The 25,484-nt window shown below is 35.5% G+C and overlaps 3 protein-coding genes across 7 annotated transcripts; 1 reads left to right on the top strand and 2 right to left on the bottom strand.

Moving 5' to 3' along the window:
• Positions 1–833: 833 nt before the first annotated feature.
• On the bottom strand, positions 834–5,003 carry LOC105643227 (RGG repeats nuclear RNA binding protein A). The gene is made up of 8 exons (XM_012228320.4): positions 4,848–5,003; positions 4,427–4,749; positions 3,405–3,711; positions 3,259–3,324; positions 3,017–3,149; positions 2,187–2,345; positions 2,037–2,093; positions 834–1,260 (listed from the first exon to the last, which is right to left on the bottom strand). The coding sequence occupies exons 2-8, from the start codon at positions 4,641–4,643 to the stop codon at positions 1,045–1,047; spliced, it is 1,155 nt and encodes a 384-aa protein (XP_012083710.1). The 5' UTR covers positions 4,644–4,749; positions 4,848–5,003; the 3' UTR covers positions 834–1,044.
• Positions 5,004–5,672: 669 nt separating this feature from the next.
• EDD1 (glycine-tRNA ligase) lies at positions 5,673–19,994 on the bottom strand. 5 transcript variants are annotated; one of them, XM_089721509.1, is made up of 36 exons: positions 19,665–19,994; positions 19,526–19,576; positions 19,350–19,417; positions 18,924–19,005; positions 18,752–18,815; positions 18,473–18,528; positions 18,283–18,360; positions 17,954–18,028; positions 17,798–17,868; positions 17,321–17,437; positions 17,128–17,229; positions 16,661–16,787; positions 16,361–16,444; positions 16,022–16,108; positions 15,380–15,481; positions 15,056–15,119; positions 14,331–14,386; positions 13,842–13,913; positions 13,617–13,699; positions 12,696–12,744; positions 12,289–12,351; positions 12,096–12,185; positions 11,936–12,022; positions 11,186–11,257; positions 11,048–11,106; positions 10,781–10,874; positions 10,142–10,360; positions 9,846–9,940; positions 9,251–9,341; positions 9,047–9,151; positions 8,427–8,465; positions 7,699–7,788; positions 7,391–7,492; positions 7,012–7,093; positions 6,859–6,944; positions 5,673–6,649 (listed from the first exon to the last, which is right to left on the bottom strand). In XM_089721509.1, exons 1-36 carry the CDS (start codon positions 19,908–19,910, stop codon positions 6,551–6,553), a joined length of 3,207 nt encoding a protein of 1,068 aa, XP_089577635.1. In that variant the 5' UTR covers positions 19,911–19,994; the 3' UTR covers positions 5,673–6,550. The 5 variants fall into 5 exon arrangements, with proteins under 5 accessions (XP_089577635.1, XP_089577636.1, XP_089577637.1 ...); XM_089721510.1 differs by having other exon boundaries at positions 19,526–19,540; XM_089721511.1 differs by lacking the exons at positions 19,350–19,417; positions 19,526–19,576; positions 19,665–19,994 and adding an exon at positions 19,137–19,261.
• Positions 19,995–20,992: 998 nt separating this feature from the next.
• LOC105643225 (RWD domain-containing protein) lies at positions 20,993–24,291 on the top strand. Its single transcript, XM_012228317.4, has 7 exons — positions 20,993–21,257; positions 21,532–21,570; positions 21,782–21,919; positions 22,406–22,545; positions 22,696–22,805; positions 23,423–23,538; positions 23,702–24,291. Exons 1-7 carry the CDS (start codon positions 21,117–21,119, stop codon positions 24,083–24,085), a joined length of 1,068 nt encoding a protein of 355 aa, XP_012083707.1. The 5' UTR covers positions 20,993–21,116; the 3' UTR covers positions 24,086–24,291.
• The last annotated feature ends 1,193 nt before the right edge of the window (positions 24,292–25,484 follow it).

The raw sequence follows: 25,484 nt of genomic DNA, 5'->3' as shown, positions 1-25,484 counted from the left end.
GTAGCTCCTTTCATTGATAGCTTACCAACTACCGGTCAGTCCATTACAGTGCGTATATCATAAAACCCCAAATCACGGTCCCTTCGGAGTCCTACAGATGAAGCCCGAAGTGGAAATATTTTGAGTTTGCAATTTTCGCATACATCGCACATGTTCCTGGACAGTAATACTAATTAATTAACTGGGCTCCACCCTTTTTTCACTTTCCTTAAATCACTTGGGGAGGGAGTACACAGTTCAAATGATCATAAAAATTTTAAATCATCTTTTTCCAACTTTAGAACGAGAGAGTACACAGTTCAAGACACCCTCTCGGTCCTCCTCCCTTTCATCCTTCACTTACACTCCATCGATCATAAGATTATACGTGTACTAAAGTCCCCAAGGTTTTAAAATTGTTCCTCTCAATTCCGCAACTTTAACTCTTTCTCCAAGCCGCAAAATTTTTGAAGAACTTTAGGAGAAATAAAATCCAAAGCTGCTTATCTTCTTCTTTCCTTTATTTTTATGTCTTATTTATTTCTTGGCGAAAGGTCTCCATAATCTTTATCATTAAGATGCATTTGATCTTAAAAATCAAGAAAAACAACAAAAGGCAACTAGTGTTAAAACAATAAATTTAAAAGCTCTACTGTGTAGTAGTTTTCTCTTCTTACCCTCCTAACTAAAAGCTGAAATCTATATAAACAATGCAATGTCGCCTAAATAGCAAATTTTCCCTTCCAACGGAAATGCATCATAACTCGATAAAGTCTTGTACCTATTCAAAACAAAACTAGTTTGACAACAATTTCTAAGTCATAATAATAGCTAGCCCATTTCATATGCCCAAATTCTCAAAACAGCAAAATGCTATCATGACATTTCAAGGAGACTCAAATGAAACGTCTGAAATATACATTTAAAGCATAAAACTAAATAGTTTTTTTTTTCTTTTTTTAATACAGGAAACCACATTATTTTAGTCAATTTCCTGCCAAGATTTACGGAAAAAGAACCCAAAAATGGTGACCAACATGAGCTTAAGTGCAGTTCTGGGAAATCTCACTTGCCACCCAAGGTTGGGAACTCCCCGCGATCTTCTATGGAAGGGGCTACCACATTGCTCATTGCATCTGTGCTGGAGGGGGCTACCACATTGCTCATTGCATCTGTGTTGCCAAACCCTCTCGAACCACGGCCACGGCCTCGGCCCCGTCCACCTGGATTGAAGTACCTTTCCCCTTCAGCAGGCTTCAAGAACTCATTAATGGTGACAGACTGCGGCCATAAGAACAGTTCAAATGTTCTGATCAGCACATCGATCTCAATTATACATTGAGAACATTAAAAACTTATATTTATCTCTACTTTAAATGAGAATGAGAAAAAACAAATAGGATATAGACCAATGAGCACAGCAAATTCATTTCTTACAGCTAAGACTAACAGAACCCTATAGTTAAAAAGACAGAGGAGATGAGCTTTTTTTACCTTAAATAACACGCGTGCGCGCAGAGACAGAGAGAGAGAGAGAGAGAGAGAGAGAGAGAGAGAGAGGGACGAAAGAAGAGAAAAAAGTTGGGGGAAGAGAGAGAGAGAGAGAGAGAGAGAGAGAGGGGTGTTCATCTAAAACATCCAGAGCAAACAAGAAGACTCCATGAAAATTTGGGAATAATTGTTCATATTCCTTGTCGACACAGTAGTACAGTGGATCAAAATGAGCTCGAGCTCAATGACTAACTCTCCCGTTTCAAACCATTAGAACATTGCTGAAGAGAATCACAGCACGGCGAGATAAACATGAAATAACATATAAGAAAACATCTTACATCCTTGAAAGGTGGAAAGATCACTGGAAGAAATTACATTGGAGAAAGTGGTGATAAGTGATAACAATTCCTTGATCTTGACATATGAGAGGAGAAAATCCTAAAACAATTACCAAAAGACAAAAGAGCAGACAGTTGCCCATACAGGTAGAGCCCAGAACTTAAAATGGCATGCAATAAAATGTCAGAAATAGGCAAGGAACAAGAAAAGAGAGAGGGTCGTACCTTTTTAGCTTTCTCATCCTTGTCAAATGCCTCTTTCCGCTTATCCTTATCAGAACCCTTAAAAATTGAGAAAATAAAATAAAATTAGTCAATGATGACTTCACAAAATCAATGGGTTGCTAACTTTAAAGGGCACATTATAGGCTTCACCAATTTAATAAAGACATCATCTGTGCCCTTCTTGCTTGAAAGCTGCAGCATTGATTCGAACTCTTTAGCATCCACCTTTCTTTCCTCAGCTTTTTTGAGTGCCTGCAGGGCCCTCCTTTTCTCTTCCAACTTCTTCTCGTACTCTTCCAGAGTCATTTCCTAAATAGCGAGAAAAGAGAATACCAAAAATCATAAACTTTGAACCTTAACAAATTACTGACACCCATTGACACGAGATCAAATAAGGAGTTGGATCCTCAATATTCTGAGTCCCACAATTGGATTGCTCTTTCACTCTTAACAATCAGGCAATCACATCTTCAGAGAATTGGAGCTCATATAGAATACATTCTTTCATAAACATAAAGCATGCTAATTAATCTGGCTACAAATTTCCAAGAACTGCTAAAACATCCTAGAAGACTTCTAGACAGCAGCACAGCTCCACAACAACAGTCCAATACTTGTAAAGATAGTCGATCAGTAAATTCAACAGGCTAATCTGAATAAGAAACCTCAGACAGCCCAATTCAGAGAAGTTTAGGCAGTAGAAGGTCTTAGAGAAGCCAGTTGAATTTCCACCCTAGAGAAGCCATGAAGATAACAATAATCCAAATTTCCATGATTGTTCAGAGTTTGAATGAAAGCACCTAATATATCCTAAATGGTAAAGATTTCATCCTCAGTAACAACCAATTTGAATAAATGAGACATAGGAAATGTTAAAAAAATCAATTCTGTAGGTAGTATCCCTAGAACAAAGCCAAAAATAAAAAGGTAATACAAACAAAAACAAAAACATCTCTTTAATATAACATAAAAGTATTCACCTTCTCTTGTGGTTTCTTCTCTTCAGGATCATTAGCAGAGCTCTCCTTATTTCCATCTCCTGCTTCATCCTCTCCCACAGGCTTCTCATCACCCAAATTTTTCTCACCCTCATTGATAACTTCCTCAGACGCCCTAACAAGCAAAAATAAAAAATTAACAACTCCCCCCCAAAAAAGTTAGCAAATATTAAAATGCTTTAATTTATTTACGAAAAGCTTCGGGTTAATAACAGGGCACTCACTGAGTAATTTCATCATTCTGAGTTCCCCAGTTCCCACGACCAGAGCCCTCTCGTTTGATCTCATTTCTGCAGTTAGAAATAAGTCCGAATTAAATGAAAAAACACAGGCACAGATTGAAAGTAAAAATATTAATATGAATATCCACCCGCGTCCAGTTCCACTACGGCGCTCAAATGGCCGACGAGGACGTTCTCCATCACCAACTTCTCCATTAGTGAAACCACCATGGCGTCCACCACGGAAACCAACTCGAGGCCCACTATATCCATGCCTTTCAAAGGACTTCGCAGTATCTCCATCTTCAGGGGCTCCTTGATCAGCAGGCACAGCAGCATTGCTGAATGAATTCTCATTGTTGGAAGAGTCCCTCCTGTATCCACCACGCCCTCGCCCATAACCACGCCCACCACCGCGACCTCCCCCACGACCAGATTCATTCTTTGATTCCCTTACTATGGAAGTGAAAATAAATTGAAATCAGCGCAGAGAATGAACCAGTAGAAGGCCATAAAAATGAATGAAATTAAGAAGGATAAATACAAAGTTAAGCATGAATTATAACATTGTGTTTTACCTGATGTGATTGTTTTCATTAGTATGGAGTATGAGGCCATAGAATTATAGTTTTTATTGCTCAAGTTCCACTTCTACATGATCTACCAAATATCATGGTGAAATTAACAAAAAGATTGATGTAGTATATACCAGGAAAACTTATAGTTCACCTAAGAACAGGCGTTCTTATAATAACATCAATCTGACATTTCTCAGAAGATTGAACAATACTTGATACTACCAAATAATTTGAAGTGGCCGCCTTACAATAGAATAACTTAGCTAGACAGAGAAGCAAAGTTCAGTTTCATTGTATAAGAGAAGATGCAAAATTTTTGAAATTTGGGGGCATAGCAACACAACCAACCAAAAGGTACGATCTCTGCATAAAAGCAAATACTTTCCCATGAATTTACGCGTGCAAGTCTATGCAATCACTTGCAATAAGACAGTGAAGTAAATCTGACGACACCCTACAAAACGACACGGTCTTATACAAACACATGTCATGTCACTCGAAAAAAACACCATAAAGAAGTGAAACTCGGAAAAATTATTCCCCATAAGCAAACATCAGCAAGTAAGAGACTGAAACAAGTCAAGAAAGCTTACCAGCCTCAGCCGGAGGTAGAGGCTTGGAGGGGAGCTTGGCCGGCAGCTTAGCTTGAGGCTGAGACTGAGCCACCTGCTTGGTTTGAGGTTGAGACTGAACTTTCTTAGGCGCAGCGGCGGAGATGGCAGCGACCTTGTGCTGCTGAACTGCGACCAGCTGCAACGGATCTTCCGCATCATCATCACCCAACAAATCAAAAGGGTTCATGGTCGCCATTTCGAATGAAACCACCAGCCAACAATAATACCCTCAAATTCTCAACGATTCTAAGCGACCAGGAAACCTTAACTTAGCAAAAGCTCCATCATCTAAATATACAGATCTGTTAATAACAGCGAAATCGATTAGACAGAGACAGAAAGAAAGAGAAAAAGTTAAGAGAGAGGAAAAAACCCTAGCCGCAATGGAAGAGAGTGAAACCTAATTTGATATGCTCGGGATTTATTTTACTTCGACTTGTTGTTGCAGTTGCTTCTTGATGCTCTCTATGGAGCTCGTGTGGTTTGGTGTGAGACTATATAATATTGATATTTTTTGGTCGATATTCGAGACAGTGTTCACTTTGGTGCTCATTTTTTGCGCAATTTACGGATATGCCATCTTGGGGATGGGGACGTGGCAAGGGTGCGCCGGTTAGAACCAAAAAAAATCTAACATACATATAATTCAGTTTTTGGTTTGAATCTTCAGTAAATCGATTCAATTTTGATTTATGAGATGACCCAAATAAATTTTGCCCAAAAATTAAACTGAATCTATCGAAATGATCTAAAACAGAAACCAAATATTTATGGAAGTACCAAAAGTTGAATTAATAATATAAATCAAACCAAAAATGAAATTGTAAGTTTCCGGAGAACTATATTTTCCTAATCACTTACCATCCACCAAACAATACACAAAAGGATTTTTTTACATCACTGAAATATATTATTATTTTTTGTTGACATGTTTATTTGATTAAGTTAGAAAAAAAAAGTTAAATCATGAAGAAGTTTTACTAAATATCATAAAAATTCAATATGATATTTTTAAAATAAAAGTCATACAATACTGAAAAAATATTTATACTGGTATTGGATTAATCGTAAATCCTAAAGTCCAGGTTTGAACACCACTTAAACTAAATAAACCGAAAAATGGTTTTATGTTTGGTAGTTTTTGACAAAAGTTCATCGCGCCCAATAAGCACAGAAGGATAATGCATAAAAAAGGAAAAAGAAAAAAAAAAAAAAACATTCAAAATGTCCAAAACAGCTTCCAAAATATATAATGAAATAGTCTTCAAAATCCCATTATTACCATAGAGTCATAGGCAATAGGTTAGGAGGATTGGCAGAAAAAGGGAAGACGAAGGCCATTCACCCATTCCTTCCCTTGGTTCGGCTGACGCAAAGGATTTTACCAAATTCCTCCACATAACAGACACTTATTACAGAAGCGCTTCTCCATCTGCTTTCCTGAATTTCCTCAAAAAAAGAGAATTTAGACACTTTAGATATTGCAGTGGAAGATAGTAGCATGTCCATTGCAGGTGCAGGTCACAACAAAGTTGGTTCTCTTCTCAGCCCCACATGCCAGAAGATGATAGTGGGAACCAGAAGAAGAAAAATACAGGAGATGGCCTCACAAGTGACAACTACCATCTTCTGACATGCTATGTTTGAGACGGACATCTTTCTTTTTGCTGTTGCTTATACGCTAAGGGATGAGTTACCAGTTCAAGGGCACGGGAACTCACCAGCTACTTGCTCCAGCTTCCAAAGCAAAACCACAGGTCCTGTGCAACTGTTCCTCTTCACTAAATTGACCTTTACCCAACTTGTTAAAGATCAATATGAGAGAATAAATAAAGATAAAATGTTCAAGACATGGGTCAGGATCCACCAGTTGCGACTCTTTTAAAGTGACAAAATTGTAATTTATTCTTCTACACATTACAAACATTCTAAGGAGAGGAAACTATTAGATAAATTAATTCTATCGAAGATAAATGTGACAAATTTTACAAGCCTCAGAACACCATGGAGTTTTATGCTTCATCTTCTACTCCCCCTTAACCTACCTTTTTCTCTTAATAATTTGCTTTATTAATAAATGACTATATGGATGGTTGACAAAATCTAAAATCCTGGCAAAATTGAGAAATCTGCTATGCCTCTTGGCAGATCTGCAATTTTTTTCAGCAAAGCCAGCCGGTTATTCCTGATTCTTTCATCTTCCTGTTTGCAGGCAACGCAGATGTTAAGTAATAGCTCATCAATCATACAATAAAAAGAGAATTAAGTGTAAAAAATGCAGATTCGCCATCGCATTGTGCAGTTAAAATCGTGTCAGATATTCAAGGAACACCATTATGTTCCAAGTTGTAATTTCTGGTAGTGGATATAGGACATTAGTGGCATAATAAGTGAGTTCTGTAAAAACATACCACCATGACAAAGACATTGTTGAAGAAATCCTCGAGTGGGCGTATTAGTTCCGAAGATAGTTCCATAAACTCAGCCACCTCAATGCCTGTAACAAAGGTTTGTCAATTTCCAGTTAAAGTAGAATAATAATATAACCGAGAAAATTTTTGTACCAGGATGAATTTTGCTTTGTATGGACAAGAAAATGCTCCATAAAGCTCTCTCTTCAGCTGTCTCCAATGCAGCCTCGTCCACCTGATTAAACAATGAACAAGTTACATAATGAATAAGTGAGATTTACCTCACTCTTGCAGTTTTCAAAAATATCTTCCCTTTTAAATGAAGAGGTCATTGTTTATTTAATAAAACTGTATCATCTCTATTCTCAATCATTACTTTATTTGTTATGCACTGAAAATTTATTAACAAATTCCTGCTCCTAAATTTTTTTTTACACAACCAAACCAAGTTATCCTAGACTTTAAAAAGCCTCACAAGCCAGATGATTCGGGGTTGTATTAAAAACTGACATTTCTACTTTCAGGAATTTACCTCCATATTAGAGACCACATCCTTTCCACGAACAATTCTTGTTGGACGAGAATAAGCTTCAACAACCTTAGGGAAAAGGTTGCCTCTTGACAACGTTTCCATCTGGAACCAATTTTAAATCATCATAAAAACCATTCAAGAACATCAGAAGAACGACAGAATATTTTTTTTGTTCCTATATTTCCACAGCCATTTAATGCTGAAAAAGATATTCACTCCAAATGTTCAATAGCACAAATTTCAGCACTCTAACCAACATTGACTCAAAAACATTTTAGAGGGAAGAGTAAAAGAAGCAAGCCATTTACATTATATGCCGTCTTTGCTGCCAGACAAGGCAAGGTTGCACGCTCAGCAAGTACAGAACGAACAATTTCTGGACTTATTCCCTTGTCAAACTGTAAACAGTCAATATGAATAAAATATACTAGAATGTCAGTCACTTCTTTATAAGAGGAAGTTAAAATCTTGACCAATATCATTATGTAACAGTAGGTAAATAGTCTTTTAAGTTGCATGAGTTACATGACAAGAAACTATGAGATAAAAAGAGGTAAGATGGTCTGACAGGGAAAAGACCAATGCAGATAACTACCAGTCAGGTGTGAAAAATCAGAAAACCAGCAATCTTAGAGATCTATCTAATAATTCGCTTTTACTTAAAATCTTTTTGGCATCTTTTTTTGGAAGAAATAGAAGGTTCACCCTAATACCGTGTTCTTAATATCTTACAACTCTAATACCTTTGATTCAACACCAATATTTTATTTTAGATTTACTCTTTTTTCTTTTATATATTTGCATATTTTACTTCCCCTTTAACCTATCTTGTTGGGGGGATGCGCTTCACACAATTTTGATAATGTAAACTTTAATTTTTCTTTTTGGGTTTCTTACCATTCTTTTCACAATTTTATAACCCAACAGTAATGTAAACTTTAATAATTTTTTTCTATAGTTCTATAATAAAATCAAGCAGAAAACAGCATCTTTTATAAACTGATTAAGCACTCTTTGATGTCAAAAGCACACTTACCAGATACTGCTCTAATCTTCGAGTAACAAATGCATATACCTGAAAGAAGATTACAATCATCACATTCAATTGGCATATATATAGCAAACAGTCAAAGGTGCAAGTAAGGTAATCCAATATCAACTGCCACCGCTATACATATTGCATGTTTCTTTCATTAACAGTGCGGTTTTATGGAAGTCTGGAGGAACGAACGTTGTGAAGAATGCTACAATCTTGTGTTCTTAGAAGTTGCAGTCACTAGTCAGAGAAGAATGCTAGGGCATTTGCAGTTAAGGGCAGAGGATGCTGAGAAAAAGAGCTTCAGCTTTCTTGTTTTTCATGACCTGAAGACTGGAATATTTTAAGAACCACTTCTTGTGTGCCTCTTCTCTCTTGAAGAAAACTTCCAACAAAACTTTATTAATCCATTGCAAGAATCGAATTTTTTAATCTTCTTTTTCTTCTTTTTTATCAGTTGGTTGCATGTGAGTTCCATTCTTTTTTTTTCCCCCCTTATATGAAAGTTACAACTTGAACAAGAGAGGCAAAGCATCATGGCCAAGACAATAGACTTGGCAGCAGTGAAAACAAAATAGAAACAAAGTTTTCATAGTAATTCACGAGCAATTTTTTCTTACATCATCTATCACATGGCCATCCACTTCAAAAGGTTGGACATCAGCTGCAACTCTTAAAGCTTGAACCAAATCTAAATTTTTATCCTTTTCCACCAATATTTGGACCTAAACAAAGAACGCAGCATTAGAAAAAAAAAAAAAAAAAAAAAAAAAAAAGCACTTGTTGATCCTAAAAGCTGCATGACTGATGATCAATTAACTTACTAGACCATAAGAAATTCTTCGCAGTCCAAATGGATCATTAGTGGAACTAGGCTGACAACCAGCAGCAAATAAGCCAACGAGGCTGTCTAATCTGAAGATAACATTCAAATGAATACCCCACAAAAGAGATCGTTATAGTTTGCAAGAGAACTGTATTTCAGATAACTAATGTCCTCACACACACTCCCAACATGCTTATGTGCATATCTGGGCATTAGGTTAGATGTTAATGTACATATTTCAGTTCTTAAGCTATTAGAGTCATTCATAATGAATTTAGCAATAAGAGGATTATATTAAGTTTTTTAGTGTGATTCATATGCGCATATCGTGTGAAAGTAAACTGGCTAGAAATAATATTTGACAATTATATTTAGTTTTTTAGTTGTACATAAGAGGATAATTATACTTGCATAAGCTTTCCACCTCTCCCAGCTGTTTGCTAATGACTTTACCAATCAATGGCAGAAAAAATGTCTATTTACAAGAAAAACACCAGTCCAGAATAGCATGGAGGCCTAATATAAAAATACTTAAATAATTCGCTATAGAAAAGATACAGAAGCAATGTTGTCAGTCATGACTTTAATTTCACCTGTCAGCAACTGCCAAAACCATTCCAACATCAGTTTTTGGAAGTACATCTCCAGAAAATCTGGGAAGCATGATTTCTAACAAGGACTCTGCAATCTGCAACAACAATAAGCACAAAAAAAAAAAAAAAGGAAACACACATGGTTAAACTTCAAGAAGAATACAGCAGACAAATGGTTAACGTTTCCCACAAACTTTGGGGAGGATTAGATGTAAGCAACTTCCTCTCACACAGCTAGAAGACTGTTTCTAACAATAAATAGAAGCAGCAGATACATTAAGAGGGAATTCAAGGACCTGCTCTGAGTAGCCATCTCTAAGAGCATAATGGCGTGCCATTATCCCAGAGAGGGAAGTGAATTCTGTGACAACTGCTGTAGCCAGATCTGACATAGCAAGCGATGCAGCATCGCGGACAATCTGAAGCATATCTTCCTTGATACCCAACTGTAAACTCAGTTTGGTCACCATGTTTTCAACGCGCATCATCTTGTCAAACATTGTTCCGAGCTTGTCCTGTTTTATCAAACACAAACACAAAAGCTATTAGAGATTTTATAGTGTCCATTTGTCAGAAAATGCCCGTTTATTGCATTTGAGCTGCTTTTGGCAAATATTTAAGTCCAAGCAAATGACAATTTTGGAAAAGCTAGATTTTTTGGCTTTTCGCAAACCATAATTTTTTTAAGCAGTTAAAAGAAAAAGGTAAAAAAAAAAAAAACAATATTATGATGATATTATCAGAACAAGATAGAAATGTTTAAACAATCTTATAAAAAATTATCCTATTGACATTTTCTTTAAAAAATATATAAACTTCAAAATGCAAAATAATGTTTACATTCTGAGCTTCACAATTTGAAAGAGAGGATTTAGAAATTCCAGGATTCTTAATATCCATAACTCTTTCCTTTACATGCAACATAAATAACTTACATGAAAAAGAATCCCTTTTAGTTGACTCCGGAATTCTGAAAAGTTTTTACGTGTGTCCATCTCATAGAAAAATTTTGCATCTTCGTAACGAGCTCTGCACAGATAAAATGGCAAGTCTCTTGCAATACAAATTATATACAACAATTAACTAAAGCATATATAAGGAAAATTCTCAGTCAAATAAGGCTAAGGTGCTTAGAAATCCACAATGGTGTGTCCTTACCCTTGGAAAAGAAATACCTAGTCATTAGAGAGACCCATAATTACCTGAGCACGGCTTCATTCCCTTTGCTTACAATGCTTTCATCAATTGCTCCATTAGCCACCTACAGGGAAAATAATGTCACCTAATGATGTGTAAGGAACAACAAAGTTGAAAATTCGTAACTGGTAAGCACATCTCACGGCAATAAAGTGTGGCAGAAGCTTTCCACTACCATCAATTACAGCAAAATACTTTTGGTGCTTCTGCATGACCTGCAAAACACCGTGCATAGTTACAACTCGTTGCACACTTAATCGAAGCATGAAACATCTTTACATCATATTTACCGTTTGCACACTGCAATAGAACCCAAACTCAGAAATCATGGCTTGTGGAAGCAAGACATGACCAAGTTGTTGCATTTGGCTCACAAGGCTAAAATTGAACTCATCAATTCTCCTTGCAATTAACATTGCCAGCTTTAATAATGGTATGCTTGCTTTAATTTTATCATCAATTCAGAAATGCAAAGATACTTTACTGGACTTTTTTCTTCTTCCTGGGATCAGGGTCTATTCATCTAAGACCTCCACAATTAATCCCACAAGTTTTAATACTAAATATTGATAGTGCCTCTGACACAATGTCATAGTTAAAATCCAGTTTAGAAAAAATTGCTGCTTGGAAAGTCATCGAAAACACAAAACTTTGTTTTGTGAATCCCACAAAAAATATAGGAATAACAAATAAGGAAGCTCCGAAATGCTTGCTTATCAGTTGGAATATGATGTTAGATCTTCAATGATCTCAGTTTGCAGTTTATCAATACAAACAATGCATACACCAAATTAGCATTGAATCTTCACTTATTAAACAAGATTACATTACAGAGCACCACAAAGAGCCAAAAATGACAATTGCAATCAAGCCTTTGAGGTCAAACAGCATACCATTGTTAGAAGATCATCTGGGAGCTCTAAGAAGGACTCTCTAAACTTCCCAAGTACTGGAACTGGTGCCTCAACAAGATTTACAACCTAAAGCAATTATGCAGAGAGTTTAAATGCATGCTTATTCTTAACAAATTCCAAGTAAAGAGAAAACAGTTACCTCATTAAGTAAGCTTTCTTTAATAAGTACATGTCCATTGACACTTTTTGCTAGTTCTTTGGAGCGCTCCACTATTCTTTTCTTTCGTTCCTGAGAGGAAATTAAATTTTTGCTCCAGTTAGGTACTTAGTATAAAACTATTATTAAAGCAGGAGGAAAAACAAAATAAGATGTAACACATCAATTCTGATACCTCTATTTCAATATGAATTCCAGCATTTTGCATTATACTCGTATAAGATTCTGCACTTTCAACCTGTGAAAATTTTGCAGTCATGAATGAAACACTACAGTAAAAGATATTATACATATTAGTGGATAACCAAGATAATGCATATACAATTAAACGTAAAAAATTTGACAGAGGTCTAAAAAATATTCATTCATCTCTTCCGTGGGAAATGATATACCAACGGAACATTGGAAAACCTCCTCCAAAATACCTCTCAAGGACACCCCATTGCTTCTAGGAAGCAACAATGTAAACTTTTTAACATAATAATAAATGATTACTATATATATATATATATATATATATATATTGCAAGTCAAACTAATGAGAGATGAACTTTTTATTATGGAGGTACTTCTCATACAAACCTGAATAGTAGCTGAAGGGGTATTGCGAAGGCCATAAGATATGTTTCCACTACATTAGCAACAGCAAATTTTTAATTAAAGGATGCACCTTTTACATAAAAAGAGTTGAAGCAGATAAAGATAATTAGATGCATAAAGTTTATGGATCACTCTTCTCAAGCAGAAGTATTGAGTATTGATTGCTTTGACCCTTCCAGGAAAGGTGCTTTAAGAATTTGTTCCAGGTGACTTGTTTATGCAGAATATCACAATTATTACAACTACAAAGGTGTCCCATTCATGAGCCAATACAGGGAAGTTAGTACTTCTGTCATTTCTCATGTATTGATTATCACATTTGTGGATGTCATAAAGTGATGTCATGTTCATAGCCCAAATAGGCAAGCAGTTGAAAACACCAATTGAAAACAAGATACCTTACTCTAAGAAAACAGCTTGGTATTTATGGATAATGAGATTCATAATGTGCTATTATAAGCTTTGAAAATGTTAATGTAGCTTAGTCCTTTCCTACCAATTACAAATAAGATTGTTCCTAGTTTTGGATTTAGATTGGGATTTGGCTTTCGGCAGTCCTGGCTTCTCAACTTATAAACTGCCAATTAGCTGCTCATTCTACACGACAAAGGTTTAAGACACAGAAGAAATAGGCAGTAAAAAAACTTTAACATTTGGTGAGACAAAAACAAATCCAGCTAATCCAGTTACTATATGATGTTCAAAAAAAATGTTAACACCACACTAATTTCCACTTGAAAAATAAAGATTCTACTCCAGGCGGGTCATTATCTCAATAATTTGTACAGCATTACCCCAGCCGAAGTTAAGCCAGTTTATTGGACATGCAACTATGAAAGCAGATCGGAGAGAGAGAGAGAGAGAGAGAGAGAGAGAGAGATGAACATCAGTAATTATAAATACCTTAAAACTCCAGCAAACAAAAATGGAACAACTACATCTCCATGTAAGGCCATAATCCAACGGATTGGCCTGCTGAACATAACCTATATGGCAATAAAAGTTCAACATATTGGAAAAATAAGTAAATACATTGCAAACTGCAAGGTGTATTTTCACAGCTATATTCTTCCCAAAAAAATTTCATAAAGAATTGAAGACCTCTGAATAGAAATCAACCATGCATACCTGAGAGTTCCAGCGCATGGACTTTGGGAATGATATTTTACTGATGGTAACTGGCAAATCTTCAGATAAAATCTAACACAACATAAGAAATAACATTAGTGCAAAGAAAGGGAGAAATTGTAAACCAAATGAGAGTAACATGTGGATTAGCCTGACTCTTATATGTATTTTTAATTTCTCTCTTCTTCCGAATTAGCTTGTATCTAGTTTCAAAAATCTTCAGAAAGAATTGTAATGCCATAAAAATATTCAACTCCATCCTCTCCCACAGAACCTCCCCTTAACTCTTATCTGTACTTTTAAGGAATCTGAATTGTTCATAACAAAAAGGTTCAGAAAATATAAACAGCAATAGACCCATGCCAAACAAAAGGGATAAAAGTTTTCAAAAACCAACCATCTCATTCTCTATATGAGAGTACTATACGCAAAATCCAACACATGCTAAGACCCACTCAGACAACTCAAAAAAGAGATCATATTTAGAACCTCTAAAGCAAGTCGAGCAGCCTCTGTCACACGGACATAAACATATTCTGTTTTCCCTGCAAAGAAAAGAAATTGGACCATTTGAGTGACTTTTGTCTAGAATGGACACTAAATTTTCTGTCCCATTAAACCAATTCCTTTCTTTCGAAATAATCCCCCCACCCCCAACCCCCTCCCCCCCCCCCCCCCCCCCCCCCCAAAAAAAAAAAAAAAAAAAAAAAAAAAAAGAAAAAGGAAAAGAAAGAAAGAACAAATTCCACTAGGAAATTTCCTGAAGTCTTTTGTTCCCTTTGAAACAGCTCTGTATTCCTTTCTAAACACACTGACATCTGATATATGGAAAAAAAAATAAAAATTCAAGCTATGGATGCAAAAATCAACAAACATGGACATCATTAAGAAGAGCACAACAATGAACTAATGAATGGTAGGTGAGTGATGTGATTGACTACACTATGAGAGGATAAAATATAAGAAACATTTTCAAGTTAATCAAACAAAATTAGAACAGAGAAAACACAGCTTATTGGGAAAGAGTAGGATGACTGAACAGCGTCCAATAACATGGTACAGAGTTGTCAAATATAACATGGCACAAAGTACAAACTAAGCCCACAAAATCCAAACAGTGAAACTGCACAGCACAATGCAAACCTGTCAAAAGCAAATATGGAGAAATTTTTGGATTCGAACTAATATTTATGCATGTACTTAGGCAGACTCACCATCGACCTTTCTAAATATCGAGTCCAATGGTACATTGTACCTACGGCAAAAGCCCTCAGCAGCCTGACATGAAATAACAAGCTAAATGTTATTCGGCTAGTCACAATGAATAAAAAATATACAACCTATTTCATTGAAGGAAAAGGAAAAGAAAATTCAAAAAAAGAAGCATTATAATTATAATGAGAATGCTACATTCCAAAAGCTTATTTCCTCTTGTGTTTTCTATAGGTAACAAATTTATTAACAGACAAGAAAAGCACACAACACGAATACAGATTAGCTTCAAATCTACATGGTAAAATATAGCAAATAGGAAAAACCTTAGTAGGATTTCCTTGTTCATCAAAAGCCTTCAGGACAGGAGGCCCTCGAACTTCAACTTCATTCCCTGCTTGCTTAGTGCAAAGATTCTCAACACAAACCTGGAAATGCAAGACCAGCTAATGTTATAAACATTCAGATTTCCACCAAATGAGAAGGACAGATAAAGTAAAAGAATTTTGTACACAAATTCTCAATTTTTCAACAGGTGCTACCATAGCGAAACAGCTTTATATAACCCACAAGTAACTAACTGAAAAACAATTCTTCACAGAAAAGTTTGCATAGGTAATGGTAAGGAATAAGGTTCCCATGTGGCAAAGTCTATGAGAACATATGAAGCATCATTCTACATGATTAGCTAAGTAGGTTAAAATCAAAACTAAACTCTCTTTTCCATAAGAATACATAGCAAGGAATAATTGTGTTATATATCATATGGCTGGTGAATCGCATTACTATGAATATTTAGTGATACAGCAAACTACTTGATACTAAGTGCATAGCTCCAAGTTGGACACTAACTTAATACCATAATAGCATACAAGAATACCCAATTATCATAGCCAGGAACACCATCCGCATAAAAGATCTAGCAATTGTCAACAGGACACAAAGAGAGGTAGCAACAATAGTTATACCACTAATCGGCGAGGAGTGCCAAAAGCTTGCACTTTACCATGGCTCAATCTTTGTTTTTCTAGTAATTGTAACACCAAATCTTTAAGCTGTAATAAGCAGCAAGCAGAGTTAGCAAACGACCATTAGATTAGAAGTTTATAACCATTGATTAGTACAGCAGGCCATGCTACATATTGAATAAAGTATCAAGCAAAAAATAAAGATTTGAGTACAAACCAAGGAAATAGTTTAGAACAAAAAATAGCAAATGCATTTAATCAAGAATGACGAGAAAAAGCCATAAAGCATAGATTGGAGAAAGTAACATGTCACGTGCTTCCAATGGAACCATATCATACTTGCTGACTCGCATGATCTACATCATGGGGAGGCATTTCTTCCGTTCCAATTTCAAGAACAAATGATCTTGGGTTGTCATGCACCTGTTATATAAATAAGTAATTAAGAATTTTCATAAAATTTAAAGTTTTGAAAAACCATATATTCACGAGGAAATAGAAGCACGATAGTTTTATCTGCAAGGAATTCATAATAATACTATGCTAGAAAATATTAACCCGTAGGGATAAGGGAAAGAAATGCAGATCCGTTTTCGCTGGTACAGGTCTGTGTGTCACTAGGGTGGATGGTGAACAAACCTTTTTGACTGCTGCCTCCAAAATGTCTTTAGGACATACAAGATGATTGGTTCCAGAAACAGTACCCAGTGGATGTCCAAGAGACTCTCTTGTCTTTAACCAGAGTTGGGCACATTGTCGAGCTAAACTGATGACAATCAAAGAGAAACAAGCAAGCACCAAGATGGTACTGGTTTATAAACAGTTTTGTGCCAAACAAAATATTTTCTACAATTGTTGCAGAGTCAATTTTATTTTTTATATTTATTTTTACGTTTTTTGAAAAATTATATGTCAGTTTAAAATGTTAATATCAAAATGCCAGAATATGACAATCTAAATGACCAGCATTAGATTTTAGGCATTTAGAGTACAAATAAAATTTTCTCATCTTCGTTTTAATTTTTCATATAAAAAGATTACTGCTCTTTCTAATAAAGGGAAGTTTCTAACTGGCACAGTGGAATAATTTGGAAAGGTAAGCTCACCTACGCATTCGACCAAAATAACGAGCACGCTCAGTTACCCCAACAAAACCTCTAGCATCTAAGATGTTGAAAGCATGAGATGTCTTCAGAAGCTGATCATACCTAGCATGTTGAGCAACATCAACTTTAAGAAAACACAGAATATAATCTGAATAATACAGAACGAAAACAAACTAAAGGTTCTCAAACATACGCAGGGATGGCAAGGCCTGAAGCAAGCAAGGAACGTGCTTCTTCCTCAAAAAAGTCGAAGTGCTTTTGAAGATGATGAACACTAGCGTGTTCTAAATAATATGCACTCATTTCCTTCCTGAAACAGAACTGTAATATATTCATGGTTTGCGCTTTTTATGTACCTAGATACGGGAAAACGCATTAAAGCAGCAGCCAGGGGCGGAACTAGTGGAGCCTTGAGGGGGCACAGCACACCCAAGAAAATTTTTTTTTATATAAAAAAAAGGTTGCTTACGAAAAATTACATTTAGATCCCTAAAAATATATAAAATTATATTCTGCGCCCCCAAAGTTTCAAAAAAAAAAAAAAAATCGCACCCCCAAACAATTTTTTCTGGTGTCACCCCTGGCAGCAGCACATTCTGAAAAGAATAATATGTACAACATGCAATCCAAGTGAAAATGAGGTTTATGAGAAAAAAAAAAGTTCATTTACTCATTTTCTAGGAACAACTCTCCGTATGTAATTCCATCAGCATACTGAATTTTCTTAAAATGATCAACTCCCTGCCAATTAATGGTGAAGTTCAGCTAAGGTTACAAATCTACAAAAATAAAGAAAGAAGGAGGACATAAAGGACAGAAAGTTGACCTGAAGCAACATTAGTATGCGCTCAAGGCCATAAGTGATTTCAACAGATATTGGTGACAATTGAAGACTTCCAGCCTAATGAGAGAGAGAGAGAGAGAGAGAGAGAACACCAAAATATAAAAGGGAAGCAGCACAAAAACTCCATAAATCATGGAAAAGATTAAGTTCTACATCAACCCAGAAAACTAATCATCCCGAACCTAGATTCAAACTCACTGGGAAAAATATCACACCAAGTTACCTATAGAGTATTAAATCCCAAAACAGAAACATAACTCAAAAAAAGGAAAAAACCAAAATCTTTAATGAACTGCAAATGCAGTGAGAACCTGCTGAAAGTAGGTGAACTGAGTGATCTCCATCCCGTCCATCCAGATTTCCCAGCCTAAACCCCAAGCACCAAGAACCTAAAAGCATTCAATGTGAAAAAAAGTCAATTTCCATGTCACCAAATGGCAATAAACAAGATTAAATAAAAATAATAAAATATGCAATTGTCTATTTGAAAGATGATATTACTGGGCTCTCCCAATTGTCCTCCACAAATCGTATATCATGTTCACTAACATCAATACCTGTCATAAACAAATGATGAAGCCTCTATCAAAAGAAAACAGGGAAAAGAAGGCTAACAGAAGAATGAAGATGAAATTCCACAATGAACAGCATTGTACGTGATCCACAGAACCCTGCTATTTGTTATGACATGTTGCAACTCCTAGTTCATCCAAGTAAACATAACCTATGATCTATGCGATACAACATAGAGTAACACAGAGTAAAGGTAAAAGTTCCTACCTAAAGCTGATAGGCTTCGAATAAAAAGGTCTTGTGAATTTCCAGGATCAGGTTTTAGTATAACCTGAAATGGAAAAAAAAAAAAAAAATATATATATATATATATATATATATAAAATTCAATTCCAAAAGAAACTCCCATTAATCAACTCCAATTTAACCTCGCTTTAACCTGAAATTGTGTGTGGCGTTGAAGCCTGTTTGGGTTTTCCCCATAACGACTATCATCTGGGCGGATACTAGGCTCCACATACCTGACATCAGAAACTCTCAAATAAGCAGTTACAAAGCGAGCTTCACAAAACTATCTTCACCAATCAATACAGTAGACCAGAAAACAAATAGAATTAATTCAAATTCAGAGAATTGTAGACAAATCAATTACATAATTCAACAATAATTTTTGACAGAGCAACAGATGAGCCAGGCACCAAAACTAAACGGAGTTATTTGTGTGCAGTAAACCAACACCCCTTGGCAAGTATTTACTCGCTTTAAGTTACTGTACCAAGCAACTTTATGTCATTTACTGATGAAAAAAGGGGAAAAAAAAGGATGCAGGAAACTTCAAATAAGCTTGCATCTCAAGTATACTTACGCAACATTCCATGGTTCTGGACCGAGAACCCTTAAGAAGGTCAGAGGATTCATAGTGCCAGCTCCAACCTGCTCGACATAGCCAGAGACTCAAACAGCGCACAAGTAATTTGCATCCAATAGGTAAGAAAGGAAGAAATAGACATTATCTAGTGGAAGCAGTCCTTGAACGTTTACCTCTGTGTTGCTGCACTGCATTACCGCACAACCAACCGAAGCCCAATATTCCTACAAAATTTATGCAATGAAAAAAAAAAAAAAAGGAAATGGGGAGTAGTGGTTTCCTAATTAACTGAAGCAATACTAGGAATTTGACCTGAAGTCTCTGAATGGCTTGTTGAAACGTGGGGACGGAAGCTTTTTGAGGCTCATTGTTAGGGCCAGCTGACGAATGTTGTTGAACTGGAGAGGTGCTGATTGCAGAGACAGTGGTTCTGATGAACTGGCGGCGATTCAAGCCTAAGCAGCTCGGGCTTGACCTGCCGGGAAGAGGGAGGAAGCAGAAACTACCGGTTTTGGGTTTTAGAAAGGAGACAACTAGAGGGAGAGCAAGGATTGCCATGGCAGCCCCTCTTCCGTCAGAGGTTTCCAAGTACCTTAGCCACTTTTTTTTGTATCTATATAACTATAGAGGGACGGCCAAATTTTGGAGCATAGTCTACCAATTATTTACCAAAATTTGTATTCTAGAGTCAACTGAAACTAAATTTTATTCAAATAAAAAAATAAAGAAAAAGAGTTGCAAGTTTATATGCATAAAAGCTCAATATGTCATGTTTTTTACTTATATATGTGTGTATATATATATATATATATATTTTTTTTTTTTTATTTGACCACATCCAATGAAATAATAAAAAATAGAAAAAGAAAATTATTTTATTTTATGTAATAATTTAATTAGTCCAAAAATGAAAATTGTTATAAAAGCAAACTTTTAAGGATTTTTGTCTTTAATTTCAATTTTCGTTATTATTGTTTTAATTTAAAGTTTCTTTTACTTTTTATTTAAAAAAAATAAAATTTATTTATTTGAATAAAATATTGACCCAAAAATCAAATTATCATCTTAATTTTCTCATAAATTTAAAATTAGAGTTAACCGGATACAATACAATTATTATAGTTAGGGAGTAATATGGAGTAATTATCTTTCAAAATCTATTTTACAATGCAATTAATCGCAAACTTGCATAGGACTGTTCATTTAAAAATAGTGTAACTGTAACATGTTCCAAAAGTATTGTTAATATATATATATAGTAGCTATGCAATATTATTAAAATTCTTAATTTTAAAAACTATGATGGTAGCTAAATGGATAGTGCTTTAATTGGTTTTCTCATTTTGTACGAGGAGTAAAAAGTTTTAAATTTGAATCATTTTGACCATTTTGTATTTTCATTAATTTAATGAATCAAGAAGAAAATTACTCTCTATTGTGTAGTCAGCAGTGTAATTTTGAACCTTAAACTGTTAGATTTTAGAGTCCGCATAATTATTGGATCATTATTTTTTAGTAACGTAGTTGTTTTATAATATTGTAGCATAGATTAAAAAGAAAAAGAGAAAATTTCAGATATAAAAAACACCGTAACAGAACGGTGCCGGATAGACTGTTTATCAGTATCGCGCTTCCTGTGATTAGTCACTAAACACGCGCCACACATCGCTTTGCAAGAAATACTAGATTAAGTTTTAGCGATGAATTAATTTTCCTTTGGGCGTCTCTATATCGATACGGAGAAGTCTAAAACGGCGGGAAAAAATGGCCCAAGTGGAAGAGATATTGATCGAAGTGGAAGCGGTGCAAGCAGTGTACGGAGACGATTGTGTGGTTGTTGATTCATTCCCTCCCTATCTTCACGTCCACGTCAAGCCCCGAACTGCCGATGTCTCTTCTCAACAGGTCTCTCTCTTTTCCTCTTGATTTTAATTTCTAGGGTTCGGACGATGGCATAGAAAAGTTTTGTCTTTTAGCCTGTCTGTATCCTCTTGTAAATGGAAGTTCCTTATATACGTTCATTTTACAACGTAATCAAAAGATGTTAAGAGCTAGGTTTCCTACAAACAAGCAATTGCTGGCACTCTCTCCACAACTGTGCAATTATTCTCGATTTCATTTCCATCTCTCAGTCTGTCTCTATATTACAATATATAATTGAATCATTCTATTTCTGCAGTTTGTGGAAGCAGTTATTGGGATTCGAGCAGGTCCCCAGGTAGAATTTTTTACGGCACTTATTAGATATTAATGCGATGCTTATATGTTTCTTTTGCAATTAATCGGCTCTAGATTCTCCCTTACTTGGGCAAATGCTTGTGAATGCATTGCTAGGTCGCTCATACTTACCAGAAATTCAGAATAATATTGTATGGGCATTTAGGTTTTATTTGTTTACATACTAACTATTGTCTAATTGTTTGTGCTAGTATCCAGAGAAACCACCCTATATAGATCTCATTGAGTCTAAGGGACTCGATGAACAAAGGCAGAAGCATCTAGTAACCAGCATACGAAACAGAGCATGCGAGCTCTCCTCATGTTTGATGCTTGTAGCACTTTGCGAGGTAATTATTGCTATATTTTATTTGCACTGGTGTCATTACCTCACAGTGTCACCCGATAGAGAAAATTGCATTACAAACATGATAACTGGTATCCATTGCATATGCCATATGGATAGGTGGTTGTTTTAAGTATACAGTAGTTATGTGACTCTAATACCTGTAGGCAGATATATAGTTATGTGACTCTAATACCTGTAGGCAGATATATAGGGTTTAGCGCTGTTATATTTTTCTTATTCTTTTAGAAAATTAGGATTAATGTTAGTTTTTTGGTACTTCATATAATATTTTCTTATGATTTGTGTAGTCTCTTTTCTCATATATATATATTAAAAAACTCATCCTCTCTAAATAATAAAGTTTTGCATAAATATATTTTCAGAATGTCTTTTCCTTTATTGATAATGCCAAGATGTACTAGATAATACTTGTTTTTTCCTTGATTGATATATGTAGTTGCAAAAATTGATTAAAATGTATTTCCAGGAAGCAGTGGAGGAGCTCTCTGTTATGAATCACCCTGAAGGTAATTGTCCATTGTGTTTGTGCCCTTTGGTCCTCGAAGATGAACAGAATGAAGCCTTACCATTTATGAAGCTGATGTCTTGTTTCCATTGCTTTCACAGGTAGGTTCTTGATTCTTTTGTTCTAGCTAATATTAGGCATATTTGGTGCATGCTCTTTTACCCTTCCCTTTTTCCATTTTTCTCCTCTAAATTATAGTAGTCAACATGTTATAATATCCTTTCTGCTCCCCTCCCTTTAAATTATGACAGTGAATGCATTATAAGGTGGTGGAATTGGCTCCAAAAAGAGAGAGAGAGCAACACTAATACCTCATCTACCTCAGCTCTTCATTGCATCAGAGATGGGGAAAATGAGAATGGTATGTTTGGGTCAGAATTTAAGGTGGAAAGGTAGTGTCCATGCTTAAGTAGAGTTTCATGGGAGAATTTGTAGAACAAAAACATTTACTTCAGCATAAGGGGATCGTTCAATTTTATCAGAGTGCAGGGCTTTGAACTTTTAATGAATGTAAATGAAATAAGAAGTAAACATTTGTCAAATGTGAGTGTTTTCTTAGTACTTGATGCCAATGTATGTTGTAATTTGACTTGTGGTCTCACCAACTGCATTTTGCACAATTGAATGATTTGGCTGGCTAGTTGATAGGACATCTAAAAATTCAAGATTATATGCTTCATATTGATTATACACTGGTATGCTTGTGGCCCAAAATCACGTGTGTGATACTATTGATTGATTTGTAGGGTTACAAATTATCAGCTGTTTTTGCAAGGACATTTTAGGTTGTTATGAGATGCTCTTTTATGGTTGAAAGCTGATCATAAATATGTGGAATTACGATAGCCTGCCTGCAAAAAGAAAAAGGGAAAAAAGAAAGAAAATTGACATTGTTATGGCTTTTTTCATCTAAACATATTCTTATAGATATTTCTATTATCAAGATATTAATTTTTTGCAATGGACTGGTGTTATTAGACATGCAAGGCATAAATGAAGAAAGTATGGGAAATTGTCCAGTTTGCCGTAAGGTTTTCCATACCAAGGATTTTGAACATGTTCTTGGCTTGGTTGGAGCGCATCGCACTGAGTTGGTATGCTATCTATAATCATAAATAGTAATTTTCATTCATATTTCTTTTTATTAAGGTTTGCCATTCCCCTTTAAACTGGGGCCAAATGAGGTGTGCATATGTGTGTTTTTTGCTGTTCAGTCTTGGATATTTATAGTTAACTTGAATATTTTTGTTGTCTCAGAGCTCTGACAGAACAGAAGTCGAAGATGAGAAGCTACTCCAGTCTGATTCAGAGAACATTAGAAGACAGAAGTTTGAGGCCGTACTTAAACTACAAGAAGAAAACAGTGGCCTAATTGAACCGAAAAAAAATCTAGTTGTTTTACCTGGTATGTATCTTCCTCAGTCAGTCAGGCAGCCTACCCAGGCATTGGAGAAAGAAAACGCTGAGGAACAGCAGAGAGACTCAACAGCTGGCTCAACAGAAACAAATTCTGGGGTCTTGTCAAATAGACCTAGCTCCAGTGAGCACAGGAACACGGGGAGGAGGAAGCAGAGGATTCAAAACTCAAGAAAACAAGTAAGACAATGGGTAAGAAAAGGTGATGGTGCTTCAAATAACTAGATGGTACAGGAATTTTTTTCAAGATATATTTTCCTTTTGCTAAATAACCAAATACATTAGTTTCATGTAAAAGTCCATAGGCAATATGTGAGGATTGCGGAAATCTTGTTCTGTCTATTATTGTTGCGATGAAAATCTGTAGACTCATTTCCTATCTTCATACGGCTTTTGTATTCTGAAATCTTTCTACTCAAAAATATTCTTCACACTGACGTATGGATACTGGGTTTATTAGATATTGAAATAAGTGCTGAATTTTCTTCTCCAAGTTCAGGGCACCTCACTCGCTCTTATGGCAGTGAGGTAGTGAGACGGACATCATGTGCACTGGGTTGGCCTTTCTAGTGACCATTGACCATGGCATTCAGCTCATTGATTCAATATTGCAATGGCCCTCTGGGCCACAAATAATCCAGAGAACTCACCTGCACTATAATGAAAATGCATTCAAATGACGTTTTGTATTGTGTTTGGTAGTGAGAGGAAAGCGGGTACATAATGCAAGTAAAATGCAAAAGAATAATATCCAGTATACCCCTCAGGCTGTAGAGCGTAGAGTTAGGTTTTTGGCTTTCTGATAATCAAATTTGTATTAAGTTTTTGGCTTTCTGATAATTAAATTTGTATTCTCACATTTACTGGAGTCGGCGGGAATTAGGATCACTTACCACTTCAAATAACAAATGATCTCTATTTTTTAATGCAAAAAAAAAAAAATATGTACTAGGTAATGCTTGGATTAAGCATACTTAACAATCGCAAATGCTATTTACAAATACCCATTGAAAGGCAGTCTGACAAAAAAAGAATATAAACCCATGTTTGACTAGAACTTGCAATTTATTGGAGTATTTCATTTGTTGGCCAAGCTTAGATGGTGGGCACCAGGCTATAGTACAATGATTGTGTCTAATAATGATTTGATAACGAGGCAACTGGCATTTACCATTCGGGTTGATACTAATTGTCTCATCATAATAAAGAAACATACTCAAAACCTTACAAACTCTATTGGCTGATAAATTTTAGTGGGCACTTATAATTTGTTTTTGTCCTGCATGTACATATTCAACGGCTCAGAAATAAAAAAATGGCATAACAACAGTGACAAAATGTATTTAGTGTGATATAGAAAGAAATAGTATCATTTAATCATCGTAAACAAAAAAAAAAAACAAACTCATTAATGATAAGCGAATATGGAAATTGCCATCTTTCATAAGACATGGACATCTTCGATACAACTTTTTATACCCTTTTTGACCCTCTTTCTTTTTAAAGTTATACAAGTGAATCATGCTAATCACGTAATTTCATCAAATTGTTCATAATATTTTCAACTGGTCCAGTGCGGTGACTTATCCATAATATACACATGAAGATATTTTAGAGAATTTCA

Source organism: Jatropha curcas, chromosome 5 (assembly GCF_041381405.1).
Source record: "Jatropha curcas cultivar XTBG-Jc1 chromosome 5, XTBG_Jcur_1.0, whole genome shotgun sequence".
NCBI lineage: Eukaryota > Viridiplantae > Streptophyta > Magnoliopsida > Malpighiales > Euphorbiaceae > Jatropha > Jatropha curcas.
Note: the sequence above shows the minus strand (reverse complement) of the source record. Positions and strands in the feature narration are given on the sequence as shown.